The following is a 26,085-nucleotide window of genomic DNA, read 5'->3' as shown; positions in this document are numbered from 1 at the left end:
ATCAACAATGTATATTATTTTTATGACACAATGAGAAGAGTTGGTCTCTCAGTATATTGGTTAAGACACAAATTCTTGTATATATTTTGCAAGGGGGGAAGCACATTGTCAAGTTGTTTATCAAATAGCGCTATTACGGGAAATAGTGTAAAATCTGCCATAGAAATGATCCTGAATCTTCATGAAACTCTCCCATGCCACCAAAATAAACACGTGTTATAAACGGACTCATCAGCTTCAGCTCTTGAATGAGAACTGTGGGAAATCATTAAAAATGACACACCCAAAATAATGCACATTTGGCAACTATCACCCCGTGAAAAAGAAAGCTTGGTGCAGCAAAATTTGCACACCCTACATTCAAGCTACAAACTGGAATATAGCAAAAGACCCAGGAAGCAGAAATCTGCTGAAGTACAAGTTGATGTTGTGGATACAGAAGTTGCCACCAAGCTTAGTGCTTCATTTGGCAATCTTAGAAATTGGGATTAAAGGTTGTCATAAAACAAAAAAAGTTTCCTGTCAGCAGTGCCGCAAACTGAGGAAAGAATGCTCCTGGAGGTTTGTCTCTAAGATAAAAATTGCTTATTAATCCATAAGCCGTATTAATCCTCAGGTCAGAAAGAAATGATCTGGTATCAAACTTCTGTTCAAACATTAATAAAGTGGTGACAGCCTATATTGCCACAGCCTCACCAGAATAATAATCAAACAGTATTCCACATGCAAATGTATACTTTCATGAAATGACTATACTGTATACATTTTCTGAGCAGATGTGAGATTTATTTTAGAACTAAAACCAATATCATATAAATATATATTTATCAGTATGTTAAATCTGGTATTTTCCAAGAGAAAGGTCTACACCCACTTCAAGATCAATTTTGATTATATTTAATCTATATATTCTAGTTTGTTGAATGAGGGTCTCTGTGACAGGGATGAATACATTAGCTGTCGTAGGAGTAACTGGTGAGGTTTTGGCCAGGTCTCTCTGACCAGCAGGCCACGTGCGCTTTAAATGTAATTGTAGTTTAAAATGATTCTGTATAGTATCTGCATTCACAACAGTACTTTTATGTCTTTGTGAATGAAATTTATTTCCTGTAACTGGTAGTTGAGAGTCTAATGGTACATTCGGATTATGAGCTACAAAGCAACAGGAAGTCATTTATTTTCAGTGGAAGCTTGTGACACAAAACTACAAATGTCAGCACATAAAATGGAGCAATGTGTCAGGGGCGCACAGCTACAAATTCAAGTTCACCCGGTTCTTACACTCTGATGACATAGTGAAGCGCAAATCATTCAGAGAGGAGGCATGATAAAGAATACAAATGCTTTGTTAATATTATTTTCTAGATTCATTATTTTGGTTATTAAAAAAAAAAAAAAAAAAAAAAAAAGCTAAATAAAGACAAGACAAAAGCAAAGATGTAACATTAGGACATCAGCAGTTGGTGCATGCCTAGTTGCAGTGACACCAAACTTGGACTACAGGCATCCTTCAGCCTAACAAAGCCTTTTATTTTCTCTTGTGGTTGTCCTTGACTGGTCTTTGGCTTTCTTAGGGACTCTTGACTGAACAAAATTGAGTTGGCTGAATGTCAGACTGCCGTGTAGTGAAAATAAAGATGTGTCGTGGTCACTGTTTCAGGTTTATTGCAGTATGGTCTAAAATTTGGGGTTGGCTGCTTGTGCCTGTTTGAACCTTTTCAAGGACTTGAAGTTCTTAAGCCTTGTATTACATTTGCAGTTCAGGATAAAACACACTTAGATAGCCTTGTTCTTGTGTTTGGCTTGACCTAAATGCAAGTCCTGTGCTTGTGAGCTTGACATGTAGCACAGCTGTGTTTGTGTTGCAGTTGCTGAAATAAAAAAAAAAAAGTACAACTTCAATCTTGATAATTTTGTGATTTTTTTTATGAGGTTAATGTCTTTACATTGTAATTCATAGATGTGTTTTACTTTTCACCCAACCCAGTGAGTGAACTATTTGACATGGTGTCTTTTGATTAGACTGAGCGGCAGTGCTGTGAAGCTCAGGAGTACGTTTAATTGATTATTCTTCTTCACTAAACTTGGAGCTATATCGGCAAAGAACTTGACCTTCAATGCTTTAACCTGAGGGCATGACTGTGATCTTAAAACAATGCCTGGGGTTTCATCTCTCCTGAAGACTTTAAATGAGGAAGAGAGAGGAAGAAAGGAGTGAGCAGGAATGAGTCCCGATGGGAAAGTGCTCTCAGACTCTGTCACTATAATTAGCAGACCTGGGTCAAAAAGTATTTGCAAATGATTTTCAGAATTTGCTTTAATCTTCTTGGAATTCCAAATGGGTGTTGTTGAGTGCATCGGGATGATTCAAAGGTAAAGAATGTCCCAGAAAAGTGAGAAATGGACTTCAAATACTGTCTTTTAACTGTCTTGCAATCATTGTATTGCCAGTATGTCACCCAGCAAGTATTATGTGCAAATACCATTAGTCCCAGGTCTGTTTACTGCCACTGGTCTCAGTGGGTGACATCCTGTTGGAAGCACAGATTTGCTATTTGTAGATTTACACATGTTGAGTTCATCTGAATAGCATGTTTGGAGAGGTGCTTAACAGCTCTACAGCAACCACTCTGCAGTGGAGTTTAGCCGTGTGGCAGAAATCACCCAAAAAAAAAAAAAAAAAAATCCACTCTGTACTTTCTGCATGAGGGGTTTGACTGATATGAGCAATTGTGTGTAAATATTAGCCATGGTGGCACCTCCTTCTTGCTGCTGAATCTCCCAAGGATTTAATGAAGTTCACAAGTTGAATAAAATGACGTTATCGGTGAATAATATAGAAACCAGGGTTGACACTTATGGCTGAAATTGATACTGACTAGATTGTTGACAGCTGAGCCAGAGACACAATGATAATTCCTTGGGTATAAATATCTATGTAACTATGTGGTCCTCTATGGCCGCTATGTAATGGGTATTTTTGATTTCTTTAGCCCAGAAATGTGTGCTGGAAATATGTTATTATCTTTGATGCCAAGTTAGAAATAACACAGTGGTGTGCACATCCAACCCAATTTGAGTATACTGTTGGAATCTGAATTTTTCCGTGCGTGGATGTTGACCTCTTTTTCATTATCTTTGACATTGCGATGAAACTTAACAATCTCAAATGACTTCCTAGTGGAATTACTGTAGGTAAAGTGCTGCTTGAAAAAGACCAAAGAATGTAATTGTTGGTTTTGGATGTTTTTACTCTGATATTATTTTTTCTTTTAAGCATTGTGGTGTTTAGCTTGCTTCCTTTTTAGCACACAAACAGTGCTGAGGCAACAGGGGACCAGAGTAGTTTTTTACATTTTGTTTTCCTTTTCTCTTTCCCTTTTCCCATCTTCTTATGCCTCTCTTCTCTTTTTTATTTTTATTTTAGACTGAATATTGAGCATCATGGGAGGCCAACTCTCTCTCTCTCTCTCTCTCTCTTGCTCTCTCTTTCTCTGTCTGTCTCTCTCTCCCTCAGCATCATTCTACTGTATCTTATTTACTTAAAGTTCCCTCTCCCTTTGAAAGAAAGAGGTCAGTGCTTCGACGAGTGGGCCTCTGTGAGTCAAAAAATAAATGAATAAATAAATAAAACCGATTCCCCGAGACTTCAAAGACGAAACGGTTGGGAGGAAGAGAGGGAGCCGGGATGAGTCATGCCGCGAACGGGTGTGTCCATGACTCTAATTAGCGCTCCTTCATGCATATTCTGGCCATCTCCCTGTCTTGTTTTCTTTCTCTCTTTTTTACAGTATATATATCGCTCTCACACTTTCAGTTGATATCTTTCTGTCTCTGTTCCTTGCACTTTCTCAGTCTCTAAATTCACCTGAATTCAGTTTGGAGGATGCTTTAATGACAACAGTGTTGCCTCTCCTCGCATCTTTCTTTCTCCCTCTGTCTTTTTCTGCCCCCCCCCACCCTCTCTCTCTCTCTCTCTGTCTGTCTGTCTCTCTCTCTCTCTCTCCCCCTCTATCTTTCTCTGTCTTTCACATTTTCTCACTCCCTTTGCTGCTCTCTGTTTGTCTCTCTATCTGCTAACTGCAAGCTAGTAGAGTGTGAAGAGAGGCAGCCTACCTTTTCAAAGGGAAGTTAGGTAAACAGGCCAGTCTGTTACCAGGCTGTTGAAAGGAGGACATTGTGCCGTGACACGCAGTCACCTCTCAGCCACGGTCATACTCAAGACAGGAATAATGAGGCGAACCAATGCTTTATCGTTTGCCAGCGCGCAAGAAGTGCAGGCATCCTCAGCAGAGTCTACTCACGCCTCAGGCTACTTGCGTCTTTCTACCTCTAGACTTTGCCTCGCTAAAGGAGGTTTGGGATAATAACAATGTCCTACTTAGTTATGCACAAAAAAGCCTGCATCTCTGGTTGAATATTGCTCATTTAAAGGGCAGGGGATATGCAGTGATTTTTTTTTTTTAGAATTTGTTGGACTGAAAGTAGAGAGAGACAAGAAAATGAGAGGAATGATGTGCAACAAAGGCCCTAAGCTAGATTTGAACTTGTGACATCATGGATACACAGTACTGTATGCGACTTAGCCAACTGAGCTACCAGAACGCGTCACATGAAGTGATTTCTGATAGGATTTGAAGGGGTGAGGGCTTTTGTGTGTAAGCTTTTGGTGGATACACATCAAGGCTTGCGTCAGAGTCTCGGAGCGCTGTGCTGTATGCACCCCTCAGCCACTACAAAGTCCTTGGCACACGATACTCTTGCCATTGACCACTGGCTAATGTGATGTGATACGACATTAGCTCCACTGTACCATCTCCCTCTTTCTATCTAGCTCTGTGTTTGTATTTGTGTGCTTCCTTGCTTCCCCCTGCCGCCTTAGCACTGCCTCCCCGCTTTTTTCGCATTCCCTCTGTCTCCTCTTTCTTTCCTCTTTTTCTCTGTCTCTCTCTTTTCAGGGGGAGGCCCCTGCCTTACATTTGTTCTGCTGTGTAATGAACAAATGCCTGCTGTCAACGTATTCCTTGCCCCGTGTCTGTGGGATTCCTGCCAAAGTCAGAGCAAGGGGGGTTGGGGAGGGGTCTGAGGGTGGGGACTCTGCATTTCATTATTTTATAGCTGACGACCAGCAATGTGTTCCATGGAGATTAAAAAATGAAATACAGAGGCAGAGTGGCTCTCTCTCGCTCTCGCTCTCTCACTCTCTGTTTCTTACACTCATTCACTCTCTCTCTGATGATCTTTCTTGCTCACTCCCTCTTCTTTCTCTCAATCTCTGTTTCTGTCTTATCTGTCTGTGCATGTCTCTCTTTCACTTACTAGTCCTCCTTCTTTCATTAGCTTTTTTCTCCTCTCTCTTTTTCTTTTCCTCTTTCCTTGTTTTTGTTACTATCCTTCTCTGTCGCTGCCTCTAACCTCCCCAGCCTCCATCCAGCTTCTCTGTCCACCATACAAATGGTGTGCTGTCTTTCACTTGGCTCTCTTTCACCCCCCTAAAAAAAACACACACACATAAAAAACCCAGTCAGTACAGATTTAGTGTTCAGGAACAATGGACTTGCTGTGTATCATGAAATGCAGCGGAATTGAAAGTGATTTCCATTTCAAATAGCTGTTGTATCTCGGTTCACCTGCCGAATCCTAATATTGTCAAAAGCGGTCTGATTCCCTGAGTGTTGTCGTGATTAGCAAGGTGAAATAGGTTGGTTTAAAGAAGGAGGAATGATACTTTTGCCGACTGACTGCGGTTTTCCTCTCTTTCCGTTTTATTTTCCTTTCGATCCTCACCGTCTCAATCCCTTTTGTTTCTTGTCTTCTACTATTATTATCCTCTTGTGGCACCCATTACTGCGCTCAACTGTCCTTAAATTTATCCTTATCCTCCCCTCCTTTAACTTCTCCATCTTTCTTGCCCCACCCTTCCTTTCCATCCCCTTCCTTGCCTCCTCTTTCCCATTCTACCCCCTCCTTCTTCACCATCTCCTCAAATTCCCTTCATCAATCCATCTTCACTCCCCTTCTCCCTCCTTCATCCTCCACCACCTCCCCTCTGTCCTTTCCTCCTCCACCTCCACTTGCTTTCTTCCCATCCTCCCTCATTGTCTCTTCCTTTCTCTGTCTTCCCTCTCTTCATCTTTTCTCTCTCTTGCATTCCTTCAGGCTCACGTGGCTCCTACAGCAGCCAGCACAGTCAGGAGCCCCTTCGACCCTTGGGGTCCCCAGAGCACCATATAGATCCCATCTATGAGGAACGTGTCTACCACAACAAGGGTCCTATGAGGAGCCTGAGCCAGGGCCAAGGGCCGGACACAGGCCCCTATCGCAACAACACTGGTAAGGCCCTCAATAGATTTGTAAGATCAGTTGTACAGTTTATTTTGCAAATTTTGTATGTTGTATCTTTGTTTTTTTTTTTCCCACTGTCCATTATATTTGCCGCTCATGACAACTTTAACTTTACAACAAGCAAGGGGTTACTGGCCCTTCTAATGTGACAAGAGGCACTTAGCTTTCATGACAGACATGAAGGTTATGGAGAATCCCATCACTCGCCCTCTTTTGCTTAAAAACACATATTTCACCTTCTCTTCCTTTTCCAATTGGGATGGTGTTCAGACCTTGTTCACACTTGGCTTTAACAGGACATCTGATCTCATGTGAACCATGCGAGGTACAAGTGTGAATTGAATGAATAGTATTTGTAGTGTGAAGTCTAATGCATCCTGATGCCTCCCCAGCAACGTGGAAGGACCGCCTAGTCAGACACAAGTGGTTTGTTAATGTGCTGCAGATAAGGAAAGGAATGGATAGGGAGAGGAGCAAGATGGGACAGGAGAGAGTCGGGTTAAGGTATATGGAATAAAAGAAAGAAAAGAAAGGAAAGGAAATAAGTAATTCTGGCAGATCTGAGGTCGATTACCAATCTGATCATAAGTGACTGGAGAAACATTGGAGATGCTTGATAATCCCAGGTGTGAACTGCTATCAGTCTGGAGTGTCCACTGGTGATCAAATCACCCAAAATAGTGGTTAAAGCCAATTCTGAACAGGGCCATATTTCCCTCATACTTCAACACAAATACACACACACACACACACACACTAACCCTCACACTCTTGCTCCTCCACTCTATTGTTGCATGCAATGTATTTCTAATAGGGGCTCATTGAGCTTATCTCGATGTGGGTTTAGGTACGCCACGTTAATCCCATTACCATATCATAGCCACATGAAAACACCCAAGTCGGTCACACCACATTCACAGCTCCCTCGATATCATTAACCAGCCGAGCCTTAATAGCTATCATTAGCATTTGGGTCAAAATCATAGTGGTAAATACCGTATGCCACTCTAGCTGAGCATTTGCATCGATCAGTTGGCAAGTTGAGTCACTTGAAACGAGTGGGAATTGCCTTAAAGCACACAGCGTAGCTTTTGAAGTCCATTTCAGAGGTGGGGGTCATTGCTTTTGCTGTTAGCCTGGTGGGATATTGCTTTTGATTACTGTTAGCCGAATCTGTACAATACATACGGCGATTGGATTGTCTTTGCAAGCAAGAATTAATTAAATAACTGAGCTTGAGAAATGTACTGAGAGGATCCACTGTTATCTATAATTTACTGTGCCTTGTATTTGTACTTTCAGTAGATGGGTAGAAGAAAACTCACAAAGGAAATTTGCACTACGGCTGCAAAAATCAATAGGCTGATTAGACCGTGTACATTTAATTGCAATGCTTGATGTTTACAATACGCTCCTCATAAGATACTGTGTTTTAATAGATCACTTGTTGTTTTTGCTCAATCCCTCATCTCAGTGCAGCAGTGTGAGCTTTTATCACCCCAAACACAATTCTACCCCAATTGCATTTGGCCCATGTATATAAAGCAGTATAACCAACATACTAAACGGATTTTAATCCTTGATAACTGTTGTAGCCACAGACACGACAGAACTATTTACCTGAAATTAAGCTATTGATCTTGTGGAACTATTGGACCATTGAATTTGGTTCTTGGCAGTAGCGTAGCATGTATTAAAAGTCATGTGAACAGCCTGTGCAGTGACTAGGCGCTTGTCTAATAAGGATTCATAATGCACGAAGTGATAGCACATAATGAACTGATAAGGACTGTGCTGACATGGGGAGCGGTAAGTCATTAATTATGTCATAGTGCCTTTTCTTGGCAATGGCAGGCTCACATTATTGGTTCATTAAGCTGGCATGGATCAATGTAATTAACACTATAAGTCATTCCTTTGGTGGAAAGAGGGAAACGTTAGTAGTAGGTATTTTTACTCCATGAACAAAGTTGTATAGTTACAGTTTATGTGGTAAATAATGTCCGGATAATTCTAGGCAGGTTTCAACACCTAGGCAGTACAGTTGCAGTAGACATACACAGTGGACACAAGCCAACACTTTGCTTCACTGGATGCACAAAGTGGAAGAGGATTTGATTCACAAGACAACAAAAGCAATTTAAATGACTGCAATTGTGCATGTACTGGTTTTCATGGTGGTTGCACCCTGACCCAATTCGGGGGGGCTACACAGGCAGACAGAGGGAAACATTGGAGGGGAAAAGAGACGGGTTGCAGGAAGAAGACTGGGCTGTGAACAAGAGGCAAGCAAAGCAGACAGAGTGTGAAAAACTGCTCTGTGAGGTCCAGTTTAGGACAGCTTTGTCTTGAGTCTGGTTTGTTCTCCTTGTATTTTCAATTTCTAATCTCAGTCTCTCAGTTCAGTCCAGTTTATTCAAGCCTGAATGTTACATCAACAGTATTGCTAAAGCTGCAACATAGAACTGAAGGCAGCAATGCAAAAATAAATAGCTAGTATATACAGTAACCGTAAACATCTGTTCCACTTGCATTACTATGTGTGTCATCTTTTTTCTCTCTCTGCCTGTGTCCCTTTTTCTGTTATTATCTGTCATCCTCTTTTCCCAACACCTTATAAACTACACAAACACACAAAGATATGCATGCACAGTGCAAGCCTTGTGTGTGTGTGTGTGCAGGCAGTGATGCGCAGTGCTTCTCGTTCCTGGATTAAACCAGGCCAGCGCCCCAGAGGACTGCAGGTTAATGTGGCCTATTTCAAGCTATTATTCCTGCATGGTCACAGTGAACACACACACACACACGCACACATGCACACACACGCACGCACACACACACACACACACACACACACACACACACACACACACACACACACACACACACACACACACACGCACGCACACACACACACATACACACACACGTACTCTTGAGCGAGGCAGCATTGCAGCAGGGAAAATCCCTTGGATTGGGCTTACACATTAGTTAGTTAGCTAGTTTGTTTGTTCCTCTAAAAGGATACAGTGTTTTTGAAAACAGGCTACTCTGGCTTTCCCTTTTTTTTCTTTTTTCTTTTTTTTTTTTTTTTTTTTTAACTTTTTCCCTCTTCCTTCAGCTCTACACCATTCTCACTGACCTCTCTCTCCTTCCATCTGATACCCTATTTTTTACTTTTTTAACCTCTTTCTCTGGGCCCTTCTGTGTTGCTCTTTTTCTGTCTTTCTCCCTTCATTCCATCTGTCTTATCATAGTCTTCACCAAATCGGCGGGCAGTGCACATCAGTGAAGTAACGAGCCGTACTCCTCCAACTCCCCTACTTTCACACACTCCATCCAATTTCCTCCCTCCAGTATTCACTAAGATCTTTGTCCTTTTTCTCTTTCCTTCATGCCAGCCTTTCCTCCTTATTTTCTTCCCTCTCTCCTCTCTACCTTCTGTCCCTTTTGTCTTAGATCAGCCTTCTGTTCATCCCTCTTCCCTTATGTCATGAAAGCTATCTTGGTCTTTATTAATGGCACTGGCCAGTGGGAATAACAGTAATTCACTGAATGGATGTCACACTATTTCTCTTTAATAGCTTAACATCAGACCTGCACCCAGCTCATGTTGGGACGGCAAGAATGGGTAGATTCACTGCCAAGGCTATTTGTCAGGTGCATCTAGTAGCAATTTTGACCCTTTGCCGTTGATAAAGAGTGTCACATAGTTTAATATTGATGCCTCTGATGTCTATTGAGGAGACATACACAAATTCATCTAAACACCAAGCAGGAGGAAGTAAGCCAGGGTGAGAGCAAAGTCATATTTCTTTAGGTATGAACAGAACAAGATAACCACAGGACACAGAGGGGGAGAGCACAGTGTGCTACTTTGCATATCTTCCTGAGATATGCATATACATGCAATTACAGTAGGTCACTGGCAGATATGTAAGGGGCATCAAAGCACAGGGCATAGCTCTTTTTTGCATGTGTCCTCCACTAGAGGTGTAGGTGTATGTGTGTGTCATGATGTGGCAAACTAAGGCTATGATGGATTCACACCATCATCCATTACATGTAATACCAACCATCACAGCTTAGTTATGTCAAAGATGGTGGATAAAAGAAAAAGAAAACAAAAAACGTTACTTGATAGTATTCTCCGGTACATCGACTCCTTTTGTTGTTTGCTTCAATGGACCTGTCGTTGCAAGCTAATGTTAGCAGTAACATATGAAATGTGTTGGTTAAAATCAAACAGGGTTATTTATTTAGACCTGAGAAAGTCAGATAAAGGAAATCAGCTAAAGTGTACTATTTTGACTATAAAACCACTCACAAGTACCCATCCTTTCTTAAACGTATATATACATATGTATATATTTTTTTATTTTTCTGTATTGATTGATTGATTGATTTTCAATAACTGGTCATCACAACACAAGATATGATTTTTGCTCAATCTAAGAACAACTTTTTCTGCTACTGGAACATCTTACTTGCAGTTTTCGTAGATGTTGATAACATTAAATATTTCCACAAATACAGCAAGTTTCTCACGTTTTCCAAAGAACAACAGAACTACACATGATAAACCCTCTAACTTGCTATTCTAGTCTACTTTGCTCTGTAATTTTCTTGCCTGACAGTTGCTACGATGCAGCTGTGTCAAGAAATAGTCATAGAGTCTACTATCTTTGCATTTTAACAATTATAGTTTTGTCTGCTGAGAAGATTCAGCACCATGGACAGCACATCACTCTGCATCCACTCAGCCTTTGCACTGGAAACTTTACCTAGCATCTTGGTCAGTCATTTTTAGCATATGTTTGATTTTTTTCTAATTGAGCTTCAAGTCTGACTGTTTTACAAAGCAGGTGTTTACATGTGCAGATGTCAGCTGTCACTCGCTATCAGTCATACAGTATCCTCTAATACATTAATCCAAACAGGCGGTTGCAGGTTGAGAAAAGCAGAATGGTTAAAACACCTTTATTGGGCATTCAACACATTGTCTGTCTTTGAATTCATGCTGCTTTCAAAGGAGGAAATCAACACAGTTATGCAAGGGGAGAGTGTGTGTTGTGATGATTCTAGAAAACAAAGCAGGATTATTTTTGTGCTGAAGGTTCAGCTTTTTAACGCCAGTCCCTTTTTCCAGGCTGAAGGGACACATGCATTCAAACACATAGATGGTGAAGGAGAGAGAAATATGAGGATGGCTGTTTTCCATAGAACCATTAAACCAATCTACCTTCCCCTTTAAATCTGTTGTATGCCTTCTGTAATGAGATTTGATATCCTAATGAGGGTGAGTGAGAACAGAGAGTAGTGGGGGAGAGAGGAGAAAGAGAAAAAACAACAGAGAGGTGAGAGAGAGAGAGAGAGAGAGAGAGAGAGAGAGAGAGAGAATATATGTTGTCATTTTTGTCCAGGAGGCAGGAAACTTTAGGGTATCTTGTAAGTACAGGATGTGAATAATATCAACTGAGGAGGATATGTGTTTACTGTATACGTGTTAGTGGTGCAATATTTAGTGCTCTAATGCTAATGTTTTGAGTGTGCTTGATTAGAAAAAGTACAGATTGTGCACAGTCCCACAGCTCATTTATAGCCACAACATATAGACTTAATTAATTTATTTGCACGTGATCTCAGCTCTTAGGCTCCCTAGTTGATCAGATCCCTTCATCTCTTCTGTGGAGAATACAGGACGGTCAGCAAACAACACTTATAGCATATTGCTTACATACATATGTGCTTCTATACAACAACATGCTTTATCATAAAATAGCAAATTTCTGTCTTATAAATTGGTTTAACTTTTTCTCTAGGTATGTCACCATACATCACCGCATGGTAGCGGCCCATGCATACTAAGGAAACCAAGAAGCAAGCTGTCTTGTTAGGTTTGCATGCAAAGATTATGGGAGTAGTGGGAGTTTGTGAAAAAAATTACTGCTATGGTATGATTAGTTGATGACATTTTTCTAGTTTTGTTTAGTAATACACAATACACACTTTTCATTTGATCTATTAAGCACTGTTCAATAAAGAACAGGTGTTTCTACAATTGACCACACCATGGTGAAGTTTAATAGTGTCTTAAAATAGAAGAGTGAAGTGACCCCCTCTGACTGGCCTGACTCTGGCCCTTCTATAGCAACTCAGCTCTGTCTCAATATTTTTAAGACACTAGCTTTCTACAGATTTGCTGTGAGAAAGCAAGTGTTAGTCTCAGTAGATCTGCATCATCAGTTCTTTCCTGTTTAGTGCCTGTTATTGGATTGTGGCAGGAAAGCCTAACACCACAGCACTGTTAGATTGGTTGGTTAAAGCTCCCCCCCCAGCCACTTCCCGGTGTGTCACTCACTAGGCTCTCCAATTTTTCTTTCCCCAGTCTGTGTTGCCAGGTTAGATTAGGTTTGTTTAGCTGGGATCAATTTCGGCTTGGCCCCTGATCCCGCTGGTGTACTAATGAACTTTCTGCCCTTTGAGCACTCATGAAGCATGGATCTTGAATTTGAACCTACTTATGGGATTTTTTACTCCACTGTTAAATAGTTGGTTTTTTTTTTTACTCTTTTTAGCATTCACAATTGACATGATGCTGCTTTGTCAGCTAGGTCAAGAATTTTGATGGCTTTGATATCTGTTGTGACCATGTTTGAAACTTGCTGAACTGTGCCACATATACCCCTACACTACTCTGTGCAACATAATAAACTGCAACTTAACTTACAGAAAGCCAAATGCCAGAAGTGTAATTTAATATGTGTTATTGTTAATATGTGTTGTGTATTCCCATGTGGGATGGGCCATGGATTTGATGGCATAGCACAAAAATTAGATGATGATGATGATGATGATGATGATTATGATAATTCTTCTTCTTCTTCTTCTTCTTCTTCTTCTTCTTCTTCTTCTTCTTCTTCTTCTTCTTCTTCTTCTTCTGCTAATTATCATCATTATTATTATTATTTTGCTATAAATTTACTCATACAAAGCAAAACTTTAAAGAAGTCCCAACTTGGATGGTCATATAGGGTTAAATTTGTAAAGTATTTACAGGGTTTACAGAGATTTGCTGAGGCCTTGGAAAGCTTTAATTACCAGCTCAAAGCTTCTGACTTATTCTAAAGATCAGCAGTAATGCTGTCCCCTGTGAAAACATATGGCACTTCCTAAATGTAGGTTTTAGCTAACCTGGTCAGACTCACTTTCTCTCTCTCTTTCTCTGTCTCACACATACACACACCTGGACCTATAGACACACATACACATGCATGCTGTTCTTTGGGAGGAAATGCACAGGCACAGCAGTACACACACACACACACACATTCATGAACACAAACACAGCATGCTATTACCACACACGTGCAGAAATTCCACTTGAGTCCCATGCTATCAGGCTTTATGATTAGCATATTCTCTGTTTTATCAGTGGTAATGAATTCATAATTGCTGAAAGAAGCATCCACTTGTTTTTGTCCTCAGAGATCACACAGATAAATTTGACAACAACACAACAGTGGTGTAGAATATCCTCATCAAAAGAAAAAAAACATTTTTATTATCAACAAATATCTTTATATAGCTCCATACAATCTGGCAAAAGAGAGAAAAAAAGAATACAATTTGTATATCTTTTCATGAATATAATATCCTCATTTTTCTCCCTTACATGTCCTGTATATATTACAGGAAAAAACTACCTCCCTGTGTGCTGTTGTTCCTTAACTTGACATAATAACATATAAATAAACTGGCTTCACCATGTTCAGAAGGCCCCTTTAATAGAAAAAAAACAAAACAAAGTGGAGAACAAGTCATGTCAAGCAGGTTAAAATCCTGCTTTCTCTTATTTCACTGTGTTGTTATTGTTCAGGTTGCATGAAACTTAAATGCTACATCTGTCTGTTTTAACGATCAGTGTCATTGTCAAATTAACTGTCGTGCCTTGGAGGAATTACCCTAAACAAATGAGACTATGGTTGAGACGATTGGTAGCTACTATCTCTTACCTGTGGTATCGCTGGTGCTTGTGCTTTTTCCAAATGAAGAGCAAATTTCCCATTATACCTGCTGTTTCCTATCACAAGCGAATGTCATTCCACATGTCTAATTTCTCTTCCACTTTACTAAATACAATAAACATGGCTGAAGTGGTTTTTCCATTCGCCCTTCACCTCTTCCACTATCTCTCTTTTTTCAGAAAATCAGACTGCCTTAATTCTAGTTGTGCTAGAAAAAAACAAACAAACAAACAAAAAATTGCCCACTTCTTGTTTTGTACCATAAAGTAGTCGTCATTGTGTATACACACACACAGACACACACACACACACACACACATATATATATATATATATATATATATATATATTACAACATAGCTGATTTTGTCATACACAATGACTTATACAGTACAGTGCCCAACCTTCAACAGGAATAAAAAGAGTTCCAGTCATATTTCTCAGAGCATATGACTTTCAGTATTGTCCTTCAGCGGCACGACCATTTAGCAGCAGCCACCGTCCCGGAGCCCCTGCTGAGTCTAAAGTGGTACACTTGGAGAAAGACATGGCACCTTGACGTATAGACACTTAGTGTCCTACAACTCCCACGCTATAAAGTTTACCATATACTTCCTCTGAAAGTGCAAAGGAGAAAGCTTGTTTGCATGTATTAGTGTGTGTGTGTGTGTGTGTGTGTGTGTGTGTGTGTGTGTGTGTGTGTGTGTCCTCCAGAACTACTAGCCCAGGAACATCAAGAGCTGTGTGTTGGCCAGGAGGCTCTCCCAGGGATAAACATAGAGAGAGACTAATCCTTACTCTCCTCCACATCCAAGCATCCAAGTGTTTGCGTGCATGTGTGTGTCTGTGTGTATCTGTGGCTCCTGCGTTCATGAGCGTGTGTGTGCATATTGTTGCATGCCCTTATACCATTTGAAAGAGATGTGTTACAGGCATGCATGTTTAGCCCATGTCAGCCACTTGCATATTTGAAAATCTGTCTGTGTATGTGTGTTTGTGACTGCTTGCGAGTGTGTGTGTGTGTGTGTGTGTGTGTGTGTCTTGAGATAGGGACTGTACCGAGGGGTTTTGTGTAATCGTGCTGAGCGCTGAAGCGTGTCGAGAGAAAGGACATGTCCTCAGCTCTGATCACATACACTGCTGCAACCACAATGGAGAGAGAGAGATTGGGGGGGGACTAAATGTAAGGCATAGAAAAGACAAAATGAATGGAGGGATGAAGAGAGGATGACAGGAAGAGATGGGGGGATGGCGTGAAGGATGGCAAACGGGGGGATTGAAAGAAGTATGAGGGAGAAAAAGAGATGTATAGAGGCAAACGGAGAGAGAGAGAGAAAGAGAGAGAACTAGAGGGAGGGAGTCAGAAGGAAGTAAAGGAAGAAGAGCGAAGGGCAGGGGAGTAATTGAGAGAAAGAGAGTGATGGAGATAGAGTGGGGTAGTGAGGAGGAGAAATGGAGGCAGAGATGAAAGAACGAGTTGGGGGGGTGGGGTGGGGGGCTTGGGGGATTGATTTGATCCCGCCCCACTTTTTTTCTCTCCCTATCGCCTTCTCCCTCCATCTCCCCTCCCTCTCTTACTCCCTCCCCCCATTCCTTGCACATTCAGAGGGGGCTTCCTCGTCTCAGCAGCCCACAGTAAAAGCCAGTCAGCTAGCCGACACCTCGGCCGGCTGGCTAATTGCAGAGGTATCACTGTGTCAAATGACTAATAGAGTTTCCCTTCCTGTCGCTAATCTGCCAGCAGGAGCACAGCCGCGATTTGTTTACTCTACATCCAAGGCGAGGCAATACAAAGAGAAACCCGCCCTTTTATTCCCCCCTCCAAAACACAATTTCACGCCGTCAGAGCGTTAGGTGTGAGAGGTGTTAGTGGTGTGTATGCACATGTGTGTGCGTATCTGTGTGTTTGCGGCACATTTTATGATTTGTTTTCTATTCCATCAAACTGCACAGCGAGTCTGCCTCGCGCTGTTATTCAGCAAGCATGCACTCATAAAACGCACACACTCATATATGGTTTTCTTATATACTTGTAAGGAGACTCCTTTAACTACAATTCCCTGCTACATGCTAAGTGTTAAAGTCAGACTTTTTTTCAACTTGATAGCTACTTTTTGATGACATAATATTCACCTATTAAAAAATAAATGCCTAAAAATGTATTAAATACTTCTTATATCTAAATCTCACTGCCTCTATATTCTGGTAAACAATGTATCTTCAATGGTGGCATCACACAGTGAACAAAAAAATCAACCCAAAACAACACTTTAGAACAATCACATCCCTCCCATTAAATAAAATCACTTTTCTTTGCCTAGTTGATCACCCGTTGGTTTACACTTTTGAAAGATGCCTCAGCCCGAGAATCCGTTTCAACAGGAAACACATCAAATTAAGGAAACACCTTACGCCACAGGTGTCAAACTGGTGCCATGGAGGGCCAAGAGGCTGCAGGTTTTCATTCCAACCAACAACTCCACCAGGTGATTTCACTGATTAGTCCCACCTCTCTGTTTGGAGGTAGGGTGATCAGTGAAATCACGTAGTGATTCACCTAAACTTAATCTTAGTTCTAATCCTGATCCTAAAACAGATCCTTGAAGTAGTGAAAGCTAGTCAAAATTATCTCACAATACAAATACGTCCTTTCTCCAAAGGTCTAACACATAATTACAAGAACACATTCACACACTCGCTCACAAACATACACGCACGCACGCACACGCACACACACACACACACACACACACACACACACACACACACACACACACACACACACACACACACACACACACACACACACACACACACACACACAGACACTGCTTTCTGCCAGGCAATATTGGCCACAAAGGTCAAGCCATCACACCATTACCAGAGCAAATGATAAATTCAGCAGTACTCCATTTACTTAAAACAGGGGAAAAGGAAGAGAGGGAGGGAGGGCGAAACAAAAGATTGAACAAAAGGGAATGCATAAAGAGGCGCAAGGAGGCTGAATGCAAAGTAAAAGAAAGCGGAAAAAAACAAAGAAGAAGCTAAAATTATGATGTGGCAAACCATTTTTAGGGGATTTTTCTACCCTTTTCTGTATCCCTACTATCTCACTCCCGCTCAGTCTTGCTTTACTCTTTCTTGCCCTCCCTTGTTCTCCTTCACTCTTTTCTTTCACTCACCCTCTCTTTCCCAGCCTGTTTTCCAAGGACAGCCATATTCAGTGGTCACAGGACAGGCTAAAATAATAACTTGACAGGTCATTTATTGTGTTTTGCTTTTTCTGCCTTTTGCCTTTTCCGTATCCCATCTTTGTCTCCGAGGACAGTCCTATCGGGAAGTCAACTCCCTCAGGGAGTGCAGACTGACACGGGTGTTGTTCGCCTAAAGCTCTGGCTACTAATGAGACATTCAAAAAGACAGACAGACTGCAGACACCATTTAAAGAGTACAGAAAAGACCCGGCTTTTCCTCTGATGGGAGTGACTCTGCTTCATTACCCTCCTATACCCTCTGTTCAGTGTGGCTCGACTGTCGCTCCCTCCGTCGCCCTTGTTTCCTTTGGTTTGACTTTCTTTTTAGCTGCAGCAACTCCATCGCTTGTCTCCCAGCCCTCTTTCTCTTTTTCACAGTCTCACTCTCTCTCTCTCTCTCTCTCTCTCTCTCTCTCTCTCATTGCTTAATTCTTTGGATCTTTGTCAAATTTGGGGCATCACTAGCAGAGCTTATACAGCCTTTAGCCTCGTGGGCATTGCATGGCAGACTCTGAAACTTGCATTTTTCACTGTCTGGCTGGCACTGGATTTTTGTTAACCTGATTTTGGGGCTAGGAAAAAAATATGCTAATGTGGTTACATCATCTAAAAGGTTCCCTGTGCTTTTGGTAGGCCGACTTGGAGAGTTTGCCAGACATGGTGAAAAGAATTAAAAATAGAACTTTCAAAAGTGATTGTTAGGTGTGATTTAGACCTGCCTGGTGTACCAAAAACATGTTGTGTGTGTGTGTGTGTGTGTGTGTGAGAGAGAGAGAGAGAGAGAGAGAGAGAGAGAGAGAGAGAGAGAATGATAAAAGAGGGCTTTGAAGGTCAAGTAAATGCCACTACTCAAGACACTGTTAAAGAGCAAGTTTGTCAGTCACATAACGATGAGACACTCAACCTGAGCACACATGTGCATATACAGAGACACACATGCACATGCACATGCACACAACCTCAATTCCTCTCCAGCATCTTGAAAGAGGTGCTTGGGAAGCGTTTCCCAGTAAAAGCTCTCATTTACTATGTATGTGGGTTTATATAGTGTGCAAATATGCGTGCGTGACTGTATGCCTGCATGTGTGTGTGTGTGTATGCGTTCACCCCTAAGCTTGTGTGTGCCTGGTCTATATTGTGTGTGTTTCCCCATTCAGGCGTAGTTTTAGAGGCTAATTCCCTTTCTAAGCGGAGGCTCATCGGCCTGTGTTAAAGCCCCAGTCATCAAATAGCCACATATCGATCCCCGAGCACCCTGATTTATCACACACATTCTGGAGTATGCATTTATAGTGTGTGTGCGTGAGTGTGTGTAAGCATGTATGTTTGTGTACACACACCTTGGTCTTAATGACACACCCTCTGTCTCAGTGTTTTTGCAGCTGGCGAAACGAGGCCCCCAGACTCACATTAACACCTTGATATATCACCAGTAGTCCTCCTCCGACTCAACGTGGAAGAGGGTGACAGCTACTGAGCCCCTGCTGCCTGCTCAAATCCCCATTCAATTTCCATTTCACTGTTAAAAGAGAAAGCTCGCTGGCTTTCTTTCTTTTTTCTTTTTCTTTTTCTTTTTTTTTTTTTTTTTTTGGAATTTCAGTCATTATTGCTCACCAGGCAGATGTGTCATTGTGCGGAAAAAGTTTCTGCATTTGTCCTCTAGCTACCCACAAATAGGCTTATTAGCATTGTTTCCATTTCTCAGTGCATTCCAATGGCGGGCTAATGAGTCATTTGAGTGACAAAGGCTAGCAACGCTTGCAAGCCATCAGGGTTGTAGAAGCTAAAGTACAATTTTACTAAAATCCTTGAGACTGGAAGAAGTTGAACTATGTTAGAGGCAAGAGAAATATACTTTTTTTTTTAACTGAAGTTACTTTGAAAAAGTACTTGAAACTACTGTGATCATGATCTTCATCTTGTCATGAGTACATCTGCAATGTTTTGTCATACAAGATGATTTGACTTAAAAAAAAAAAAAACATGGATTTGATCGGCGGTGAGGTTTTAACAGTGGGACAGGCTGGATATAGTGAGTCATTTCAGGGAGTTCACTGCTCACGATTAAAAGAAAAAACTTATGTCAGTGTGATTTTTCAGTTTTTCCTTTTTAATAAAGGAAAAACTTTTAATAAATTAAAAAGGAAAATTCAGGCTGCAACATAACAAAATTAAAAAAAGTGAAGAGGGTCTGAATATTTTCTGAATGCACTGTATAGTTTGTTTTTTTAGACCCCAGTATTTTATGAAAATAGTAGGACCTCCAAAGATTTTTGTAAATACTGAATTTTTAATGCTTTCAAGGCTGCAAATTTTTGCTTTAGGATTTCAGTGCAGAGAAACAAGAAACTCCCGACCCTTCATTTGATTGACAGTCCAAACTGCAGGTGTTTCAGGTGTCTGTTCCAGCACTTCACCCATCCACACATCATTTGCTGTAATAGAATTTCCAGCTCAATGTAGGGCTGTAACACATGACACAAAGCTAACTAGGGGAGTAAGAAAAGCGCTGTGTCCACCTTGGTACACTATGTCCACTGTCAGCGTTAGAGTTGGTGTTTTTGCTCTGCCAAACTCAGCTGAGTTTCTGCCTTCTGCTGCCATGTTATTGAGCTGCCCAGGCAAGCACCAACTTCGAGCAGGGGCTAAACAGGGACCAGAGAAAGAACCGATGACGCGACCCACCACGTCATTGGTGGGCGGGGTTGCAGACCCAAACGGGAACAACGAACGCTATAAACATATAGCTAAACATAGTTGTTGTTCATTCCGACCACAAATACGACGGGTAGCCAGCAATAATTGCGTTTTTCGCCTCTGGATCGCAATGTAGGCTTGTAAAGACACAAGCAGTATTTGCATCGTTACGATAGGTCGTCCATTTGCCGTCCATGTTGGTTATTGTGATTCCAAGCGAGCGTCTCGCACACCCACGTGATCACGTTTTACGCTGACGTAATGACATGGCTCTGACTTGACTCCGCTTGGCTCTTGGCCGATGGAAAAGCAAACCGGTTCTTTGTTGGAACCAGTTAAGCACTGGCTCTAGCACCAGCACTGAACTAGCACCAGGTTCTTTTTGGTGGAAAAGGGGCAAGTGAGGGAAAAGAACCTAGATGAAGTGCCTTTTCAGCCAATATTGTGTACTGTGTCACCTCCATGGCCATGGTGTGTTCATATGTCCTTGTGTGCATGCGTGAGAACCACATGAAGTGTTTTTGTTGTTGCACAGTGAGCCACTTGCCTGACAAGAGGCTGAAAACTCTGTTTCGATGAATAAATGGATTCTTTACTTTTATGGCCAAGAATAGATAGTAGTTGCAGTTGTTCACCTTGCCTCGAAATGATAAAAAAAAAAAAAAAGTTAAAAGAAAAAGTTACACCACACAAATTTGAATTTAGTTGCACCACCACCAAGCTGAAGAAATGTTGGTAAATTGCTAGTTTAATTGCACGCTGCATCTGTTGAAGTGCCAGTACAGAAATGTTGTCATGACAATGAGACAAGTGCTTGGTGAAGAAAAAAAAAAAGCTGATTAAACTTTTAAAAAATGTCTGTAACAACAGACATAATGATGTAAATGCCCTGTTTGCCCAGAAAGAATGGTCATTATATTCAAGCTGCAATTGCAGTCTTTTGTTACACCATGCAAACTGGAAACATACAGTCTGGTTGTTAATGCGTATGTATATTATTTTTTTTCTTTAATACTGGCTTGAGGAGGGTCATTAAAACTTTCACATTGTATGCATTCTTATGCTTACATTTTTATGCTTACACATTGATTTATTCAGTAATTATAATGGCAGTTTTTTCATTGCTTGGAGTTTTAATTTTCTCTTTTTGTATAGCTAAAAACTTCTTCTGCCAACACTTTGAAGTATGTAAAGTCTTCTTTTTCTCTTTTTCCCCTCTTCCACCCTTTCCTCTCTGTTGAATATTGGTCCTTGTTCTTAATCCTTGGCATGTGGCCAATATTTATCATCCATATGGAGATGCTTGTCTTTTCCCTCAAACCTGTTCATCTTGTCTGCCTTGCATCAATTTTCCTTTCCTTTCCTTTCCTCTCCTTTCCTTTCCTTTCCTTTCCTTTCCTTTCCTTTCCTTTCCTTTCCTTTCCTTTCCTTTCCTTTCCTTTCCTGTCCTTCTCTTCTCTTCTCTTCTCTTCTCTTCTCTTCTCTTCTCTTCTCTTCTCTTCTCTTCTCTTCTCTTCTCTTCTCTTCTCTTCTCTTCTCTTCTCTTCTCTTCTCCTCTCCTCTCCTCTCCTCCATAGACCTGACCCAGCGTGTCTACGACCAGGTCTTAAGTTATGTCCTCTGTCCCTACTTTCCTACCGTAGCTCCCTCCTCCCCTGGTGTCGACTCCGCCCCTTTGCAGCGCACAGGAAGTCACGGCACAGGGACAGGAAACTACAGCCGCGGGGGCGGGACCAACAACTACGCCACAGTGGGGCCAGGCTACACCACCAGCGGAGGCGGAGGGGGGGATATGTACGGCTCCGACCCCTACGTGGCGGACCCGTACCGCACTCTGCAGTACTGCCCCTCAGTGGTGGAATCACCCTACAGCAAGTCGGGACCGGCCCTGCCGCCCGAAGGCAGCCTGCAGCGCTCACCCTCTATCGACTCCATTCAGAAAGACCCCAGGTAGGAGGGTGGGAGAGGGGTGTGTGTCAGTTTGAAGGTGGACTGCCACAGCTTAAAGTTTAATTATATGTGTGTGTGTGTGTGTGTGTGTGTGTTGGTGTGAGGGGAATTATTATGTTTTACCAGGGTAAGAGTCACACACACATACACACACACACACACACACACACACACACACACATACACACACAGATCGATAAGCTTCAAAACTCCATGAACTTCAGTGTTGTCTCTCAGGCATACCTTTGATCAAAGCACACAACCGCATACATTCGTACACACACATACAAATACACACAGAAACATTATATATACAGTACACCCACACCCACAAACACACATGCATGTGCATGCATAAACAAATAGCTGGAGAGTGATGTTTGCATATGCAATATATGCATATGCTGATGCTCACACACAGGAGCACACACACTTGTACATACACCCAAACACACACACACACACACACACAAAATCACTTTCTTTTTTAATCATGGTCATGGTCAAGCCATCCAGGTGAGTCCTATGAGAATCTTTGACCCGTGTGACTCCTTGCATTGATTGTCAGTGCCTATCGATAAACTCACACACACACACACACACACACACACACACACACACACACACAGCTGGGGAGGTTCTTTGTGTTGGAAACTGCCATTCGATTGTCTCTGACCACAGTATTTACTCTTGACCTCCCTTTGCACTGTATTGACGTGAAACACATCTGAGACAACATACATACACACACCCACAGGAGCCATTTCACAAGTGTCCACATTCATACCTCACTATCTTACAGCAGAGCTGCAAAACTTTCCAAATGAGACCTCTTTGATTCCTCTACAGGGGAATTTCTGCAGTGGCTGATGAAGAGTCATATCGTTGGAGACCATTAACACTCATTACACTCAAATTACCCTAAACATCCTACATTTCGTTTCTGAATCCTTGTTTTAGAGGAACAGAAGAGACAACATAGTCACAAACCACATCCAGACGCTTTCAGAGTAGGTTACAGTTACTGCTTTTTGAGGTATGTTTTTGAAAATGTATATGCCTTTTGTAAATAAATATCACAGCCTTTAATGAAATTTCTTTATTTCTTTATTTTTTATTCTAATGTAAATACAGCCCATTCGCCATTTAAACAACAAACACCATGTTGAAAGTTTTCATCTGGAAAATTGTCTACTGGACCTCAGAAGCCCTCTCACCCACATATTAGGACTATGCAGTGTGCCCTCATATGTTTAAACTCAAACATTTAAACTAACTAATACAATATATAGTGTTACTTGAGTTTCTTTAGAAGCTCTTTTCCGCTCCTTTTAGTGCCACGCTGTGTGTAAAGGAATCCTACTGAGCTGTGATCGCTTCCATCCTCCTGTCTCTGCAATTAACCAAAGCTCCCTCTCCCCTCTTTATTTATATATATTTCACAGGACTCTTGATGTATAATTCCTTTAATTACAGGGCGGGAAGGACTGAGACAGTGTGGATCAAGTCTCAGCAGCAGTTGTCAATCAGGAGAGAGAGAGAGAGAGGGAGGGGGACAGAGAGCGAGCGAGAGAATGGGAGGGAGAAAAAGACAAAATGGGACAGAGGGAGAGAGAGTAGACAAGCAAGACAGAGTGGGTGGGAGTGATAAAGAATTGCAAAAGAGAGGGACATTAAGAGAGAAAAGCAGACAATGACACTAAATGATTGAAGAAATGAGGATACGTTTAATGACACACACACACTCACACACACACATAAAGTCACATACTCCATCCCTCATTGGAGAGTGTATGATTGTATAAAGTAACTCACTGATGATGAAGCCATGATGGTTTATTATTGATATGATTTGATCAACAGACTCAAGACAGTTGTCTGGTTCTCCCACAAACACACTAAATCTGATGTGTCCTGATTCATGGACCTAGTCCAATTTGATTTCATAGAGTATAATTTTAGCTCTTCTTCTTGTAAAATATATATATATTTTTTTTATCTTCAAGTTTACGCCAAGTCTGTTGCTTTATAGTTGCTTTACAAAGAAAATAATGGCTGTATAGATTATAAAGCCATATTAATAATGTTTTCTTTACTGTAAGTCAGAAAACTCACATCATTTGTATGCTCCTTTAAAAAAGCAATAAAAAACCCTGCATTTTTGTTTTGTAATTGTATACCATTTGTCCAGGTTGCAGCTCTCTACATTACTCCTGCCTGTGCTTGCAAACAGTCAGCGACAGTTGGAGATATCAAAGCAAATTTTTTCAACCTTCAGAAGACATTTACCACTATTCCGTTTTGTACAGTATAACAGACAACATTCACTGACTTGAATATTGCCTAAAATAGATTATAATAATAATCCATCAGAATAAGTATGAATCCTTAATTTAATTTTGTTATATTTTTTGTTTTATTGTTATTTCATTGTGCTTGAGTTGACTTTCATATCAGGTTGTGTGTTACATTTCATGTGGGATAATTGTCTGGCATACAAGCAGTGCTGCTTGTGCTTCAGGCAACAGTGCTTTGTTTGGACTAAACCGAAAAAGAAGTGGGTAGATAGCATGAGCAGCGATAGCCACCATAGGCTGAGCAGACAAAGAAAAGAGCGCCACCTGCAGAAACTGAGACTTCATCAAAGCTAAATCAAGGATAGAGACGTCACAGTTTAGTTGGCAAGTGATTTACAGGGAGATCTCTGGGAAGTGCTGTGCTGTAAGTGCTGTATTGGCGAAATAAAGAGAAACAGAGAAGGAGGGAAGTAAAATACCACATGAAACCACAACAGCAAATGGAGAGAGAAAGACAGAGATCGAGGTAACAGGAGAGAAAGAAGGTGAGAGGGATGAGAGTGAGGCTTTTTTTAACGTAAGCTCAACACTGCCCCTCTCACTTTCTCTCTCTTCTCCTCGTGGCTTTCTCTTTACTCCCCTTCTCTTTTACATTAACATCTGACCTTGTCATCCCCAGGTATGGATTATTTTTGCTGTAGTTTAGGGGAGTTCACAGCAACTGACATATGTTAGATGCTTGGCATTGTGAAAACGTCAAGAACTTACAAGGCTTAGCCAGAGCATTATATCGATTGTTCACTCAGATAAAGTCAAAGTAGCAGACGAATTTCCAGAGATGTCCACCGTTTTGAGAAACTGTCACTTAACTGTTCATCTGACTCCACATTGTGATACAGAGACAAAACTAAAAAAAAAAGCAAGGGATAAAGAGAAAGCTCTCACAGGTGCACACCATTTTACAACAAGTGTCCATTATTCATTAATTATCAGTTGTACGAGTGTTGTCATTATTATCACAAGTGTTGTTGTCTCATTTTTGTCATCAGTGTATGTACTTTTGTCATAACCTCCACGAGCACAGACCAGCAAGATATCTTGTTTTGCATTTTTGGACCAGAAGCAGGAGATTAAAGTCCAGAGTGTCTTTTCAGCTGCCATTGAAGAAATTCAGCTCTTTTGTACATAGTTCCAACAGTTTGAGAGCTTGTTTAGTGTCTCATATTCCCCACACAGTTCAAAAACATCTTATTTAAGTAAAAGTTACAAAGTTACTCTTGACTATTTTTAGACTGAAACTGCACTAATTGGTGTGCGATGGTTGGAGGTTGGTTTTATAACGCTGCATGTTGCTCACATGTATTAATTTAGGCCAGCAAACAACTTCATACTGTCTCATAGTCATTTAACACCACAGGTAATCAAATGGCAGGGAACTTGGAAAAATAATGTGGTAATGAATGCATTTTGATCGCAGAATTTTATATCCCAATCCCAAATATCCCACAGTGCTTG

The 26,085-nt window shown here is 41.2% G+C and overlaps 1 protein-coding gene across 3 annotated transcripts in view; it reads left to right on the top strand.

Moving 5' to 3' along the window:
- The window catches only part of ctnnd2a (catenin (cadherin-associated protein), delta 2a), a 341,708-nt gene that overhangs the window by 172,592 nt on the left and 143,031 nt on the right, over positions 1-26,085 (top strand). For all 3 annotated transcript variants that reach the window (XM_030079647.1, XM_030079644.1, XM_030079645.1), the window contains exons 11-12: positions 6,160-6,333; positions 21,967-22,273. In XM_030079647.1, the coding sequence (XP_029935507.1) occupies positions 6,160-6,333; positions 21,967-22,273 (481 nt within the window). The remainder of the gene's footprint in view (positions 1-6,159; positions 6,334-21,966; positions 22,274-26,085) is intronic.

Source organism: Myripristis murdjan, chromosome 20 (genome assembly GCF_902150065.1).
Source record: "Myripristis murdjan chromosome 20, fMyrMur1.1, whole genome shotgun sequence".
NCBI classification, from domain to species: domain Eukaryota; kingdom Metazoa; phylum Chordata; class Actinopteri; order Holocentriformes; family Holocentridae; genus Myripristis; species Myripristis murdjan.
This window is presented reverse-complemented; position numbering and strand designations above follow the sequence as displayed.